The sequence below is a fragment of the Fopius arisanus genome, unplaced genomic scaffold (assembly GCF_000806365.1).
Source record: "Fopius arisanus strain USDA-PBARC FA_bdor unplaced genomic scaffold, ASM80636v1 scaffold00052, whole genome shotgun sequence".
Taxonomy (NCBI): domain Eukaryota; kingdom Metazoa; phylum Arthropoda; class Insecta; order Hymenoptera; family Braconidae; genus Fopius; species Fopius arisanus.
The window spans coordinates 365,048-370,012 of NW_011887791.1; the positions used below are offsets into that span (position 1 = coordinate 365,048).

The 4,965-nt window shown below is 35.8% G+C and overlaps 1 protein-coding gene across 4 annotated transcripts in view; it reads left to right on the forward strand.

Moving 5' to 3' along the window:
• The window catches only part of EcR (Ecdysone receptor), a 45,421-nt gene extending 40,778 nt beyond the window's left edge, over positions 1-4,643 (forward strand). For 2 of the 4 annotated variants that reach the window (XM_011307191.1, XM_011307193.1), the window contains 4 exons: positions 926-1,299; positions 1,891-2,145; positions 2,401-2,776; positions 2,918-4,643. In XM_011307191.1, the coding sequence (XP_011305493.1) occupies positions 926-1,299; positions 1,891-2,145; positions 2,401-2,776; positions 2,918-3,162 (1,250 nt within the window). In that variant the 3' untranslated portion in view covers positions 3,163-4,643. The remainder of the gene's footprint in view (positions 1-925; positions 1,300-1,890; positions 2,146-2,400; positions 2,777-2,917) is intronic. The other 2 variants (XM_011307192.1, XM_011307194.1) reach the window with 1 other exon arrangement.
• Positions 4,644-4,965: the final 322 nt, after the last annotated feature.

Genomic DNA, 4,965 nt, shown 5'->3' on the forward strand with positions numbered 1-4,965 from the left:
GTGTGCAATAAGTAGGGGAGAATGAATTGTATGTGGATTATTTAAACTTGTCTGGAGTAGTGAAAAATTGTGTGATAAAAATGTTGTGAAGGACTTGATGTATGAGTATGAGACTTACGCTCATGTGTACAAGGTTGAGAAGGTACTCGAAGGAGTCCGGGGGAGTTCCAAAGCAATCGTAAGACTCATACTTTCACCGACCGTGACTTCTACGCGTTCCACCCAACGAGTTTTCCACCTGAGATAAAAGAGGTAATAGAAACACACGTGACCATGTTGCCACGTAGGTTACTGGTACCAGGTGCAGGCTACAACGATGCCTAGAGTTATATCGTGACGATAGATGTTATGGATCATCCAGTCCTCAACATGCAAAACATTGAAATTTATATATTTTTATTTTAGGAAAGAAAAATCTATTTTTCATTCATTCGACGCATCATTTTTATGTGATTCCGTCGAGACAGGTGGAATCCTTTGGGGCTTGTGTATTCGTGTATTTGGGACATGACCCATTTCCGGAGGTGTGGGTTCTCACGGAATCGAAAGAGTTTACGAATGGAGATAACAATGCGATCGCCAATTCGCTAAGAACTTACAAATTACGACTTGAAATAATACCCAGATTAACTCGTGGCTGTTTTTAAAATAATTTCGAAAAATTTCCGTCAATCTTTTATCTTTTCCTCACTATAATTGTATATAGTTACTAGTTACCGCGATTTACATACGACTAAATAAATAAACAATAAGATGTTAAAAGTGGCAAACAATTATTTGATGGGATAAAACACAATTTTGGACTTTTACTGTTTCGATAAATTTGATGGGTTCAGAAATTTTTTTTGGGAGTGAAAGAGAGTGTTTGAGTAATTGGAATAAATATGAATGAGAGATTGAGTTTTTTTTTTAATTATTGTTTCAGGAAAGGATGATTTATCCCCACCAAGTTCCCTGAACGGGTACAGTGCAGACAGTTGTGATGCAAAAAAGAAAAAAGGGCCAACACCTCGACAACAGGAGGAGTTGTGTCTAGTGTGTGGTGATCGTGCATCGGGTTATCACTACAATGCATTAACGTGCGAAGGCTGCAAGGGCTTCTTCAGGCGGAGTATCACGAAGAATGCCGTTTACCAGTGTAAATATGGAAATAATTGTGAGATTGACATGTATATGAGACGAAAATGTCAAGAGTGCAGATTAAAGAAGTGTTTGTCGGTGGGAATGAGGCCCGAGTGCGTTGTACCAGAGTATCAATGTGCTGTCAAACGCAAGGAGAAGAAGGCCCAGAAGGTAGGGGTAAGGACATATCGATTTTTTTTTCTACCTCTCACATAATCGAAAATAATCTGTCAGATATTTTGATGATTATAGATGAAATGAAAATGAAATCATCTCTTTCACTTTTTAAATTTCCAGAATTGTTAGCTTCACGTTAAATTTATTGACATTTAGCCCCTGAAACGTTGGGTAACGACTAGAATATTTAATGACACTCTCGTTTTCCGTTCTTTACGACCTGAAAATTTCGTCTACTGAATTTTCATCAGAATTTCTCAATAGCTTCACGAATTTCTTGCAGTTGAATTGTTCATTTGCCTCTTATGATTTTTAATAATTGTGCAAATAACTTGGTAACAATTAATTGCTGGAAAAACTTTGAAAAATATTTTTTCAAAAATATCATTGAAATCTATCAATGCGTTTTCACCATTTTCACCAATCACAAAATTGATGATATTTCAATTGATATCTGCAAAATAATGATTGATTACTCGCTTCACAAATTACGACGATAATTTCAAATGCCATAAAACAAACTCCCCAATTAAAGAGATAGACAATTTGATCTTTAGAAATAATTTTCATTTTTTGGCTATGTCAATCTAGGACAAGGACAAACCGAACAGTACAACGATGAACGGCTCACCTGGAAGTATTAGTGGAATGGGCACCGATCAGATTAAAATTGAACCCTCGGAGGTAGATTGTCTGCCAATGAATTCTGGCAGTACTGATTCGTTAACAGGAATTCAGAATGGGCTTTCGGTCGTTAATCCTGAGCAGGCTGGGCTCATTCAGAGACTCGTTTATTTCCAGGGACGGTATGAGAATCCCAGCCCCGAGGATCTTGAAAGAATTACGGTACATTTATTTATTATTAATATTTATTTATGAGAACCTTGATAGATGAAGATTCATGAGCATCTGAGTAATGACATCCCTTTCTCTCAGTTATAGAAAATCTTAATCCTTGAATCTTATTAATGACTAATTTTGAAGGAAATTTTTTTATCTAGTGAATCTCCTTTTCATCAAATGTTTCTTTTGTCTTTAATAATTAGTTAATTACGAATTGTTTGGAAGGATTTATAATAATGAGTGGATTCGTTTGTACAGCATCGACCAACCGAAGGTGAAGATCTTAGTGATGTTAGATTCAGGCATATGGCGGAAATAACGATACTGACTGTACAGCTTATTGTTGAATTTGCCAAAAATTTATCGGGTTTCGATACATTGCTGAGGGAGGATCAAATAGCCTTGCTTAAGGCATGCTCCAGTGAGGTAATGATGCTGAGAATGGCAAGAAAGTACGACGCTGCGACAGACAGTATCCTATTTGCTGATAATCAGCCGTACACGAGAGACAGCTACAGTTTGGCTGGAATGGGTGATACAATCGAGGATTTGCTGCGTTTTTGCCGGCACATGTACAATATGAAAGTCAACAATGCTGAGTATGCATTAGTTACGGCTATCGTCATTTTCTCGGGTAAGTTGTCAAAATTCTATCATTAATTTCCATTTGTAAATTTATTCTATTTTATTTGAGAACTTATCACTATTACACAAAAATGAAGAGAGATTGAAAAATTAACAAGTTAACGGGAAATTTTACTTTTTTGTCATCTAGAACGGCCGCAGCTGCTGGAGGGCTGGAAAGTGGAAAAAATCCAAGAGGTATATCTCGAGGCTCTCAAAGCATACGTGGACAGTCGTCGTAAACACAGATCAGGAACTGTATTCGCTAAACTACTCTCCGTATTGACGGAATTACGAACACTCGGCAATCAAAACAGCGAAATATGCTTCAGTCTGAAGCTCAAAAACAAGAAGCTACCTCCATTTCTTGCCGAGATCTGGGATGTCATACCCTAGTTTATTTTCACTCACAATAAACATGCTAATTGCAGTGTAATTGCCACTGTGGCATATTATTTGAATAACGGCGCCCACTGCACATTCGCTATTGTCGAAAAAAAGAAACACTTATTCAATGGTGAAATAACGAGAGATAAAAAATTTAATAAATGGTGTGCGTCAATTTTTTTTACTAGTGCACCACTGTGCCACTGCCTCAGCGTCGTGATAAAATCGTTATCATTCTCTTTATTTTATTTTTTATTCCTAAATTATTGTTTCAACTTTGTGTGGTACTCTGCGATATTGCATCCAGATAAATAATTTATTTTCAACAATCCAATGCATAATTCCACGATTCTTTCTTAATTGAAAATGAAAAGATTCAGAAAAAAATAAGCAAAAAAAGTGTTACTGAACAATTAAGTACCGCGATTATTTTTGTGTCAAATCTCGTTTGAAAAACGAGAGACGTAACAGAAATAAAGTTCACAGAACAAATGAATAATAAAAAAAGAGGATAAAAGGCAGTGGTGAAGGCACCCAGGCTGTGATACGTAGAGACAGTTACAGAGACTATATAAGAAACTATTCTACACTTATATATTACTAAAAAAAGATTGAGGAAAAATGATAAACATAATGATCACTTACCCGGACCCCTCTAAACAAACAAATCATAACATTGAGCAAAATACTAGGTAAGACGTAACCGTTAATGTACAGAGAGAGCTCGAAGATCAGTGTGAGACTGAAAGAAAGAAATTCTTAATTACCTGCTAACTAAGGGGACAGCAGAAAAATAACTTGAACAAACGATTGAGGATGCGAGTAAATTCAATAATAAACAGATAAACAATAATGCGCAGAGAAATGAGAGATTGCGGAAAGAATGGGGGTGAGATACGAATGCGGAGTATTAAATGGAAAAAAAAACTAATAATGTAAGGATTAAGATAATTAATTGAATAATACAAATCTGTGTGCTTTGTATTGGGCACTGTTGAGCAGTGCCTCTGGCACGTACTTTGAAATAAAACTGCGAATTACGATACAATAGAGTCTATATCACGATACATAGCATAATATATTGCCGGCATATACGTTTGTTTGTACGAAGTAATGGAAAGAGATAAAAGTAATGAGAGTTTGTGAAATGATTGAGGATCATTGCGGGTGGAGATCGAGTCTTTGATGGTGGAGAAATGTGTGAGCATGATCGAAAGATTGTTTCTAGACGTTTAAGGGGAAATAACCGAGGCTAGAAATGTAGATGAAGAGTTAAAGGTCTTTTAGTCAGTCAGCTAGGCTTTAGGTGACCGAGTCAAGTGCAAAGCCCTGTGCCTTCAGCAGCGGACATCGGCTCACCGAACAAAATAATATGAGAACATTTTTAAAAGAAAACGAAATCCATGAAATTTAACCGTCCGTTTTAATTTTTTAATAAATAAGGAGAGAAGTAAAATGGAAAAAAAATGAAAAATAATGTAATAAAATGTCATGAAAAAAAAATATTAATAACGTATGGATTAAATTTAAATTTAAAGAATTAAATTTAAATTGAAGGTCATTGAAATTGTAAATTGAGGTTGTTCATTAAAGAATAATGATGAGACTAAAGATTATTTGGGGTTTGGGAAGTGGAGGAAGAATTTTAGATGATTTGAGGATTTTGAGGAAATTTTTGGGATTTTCAAGGTGGGGGAGGATCTGAAGCGACGATTACGAAGATTTTAGGCATGTTGAAACATGATACGAATAAGATTAATTGAGCATTTTTAGGTGAAATGGTGAGAGATAGCAGATCATTGGAAATATTTG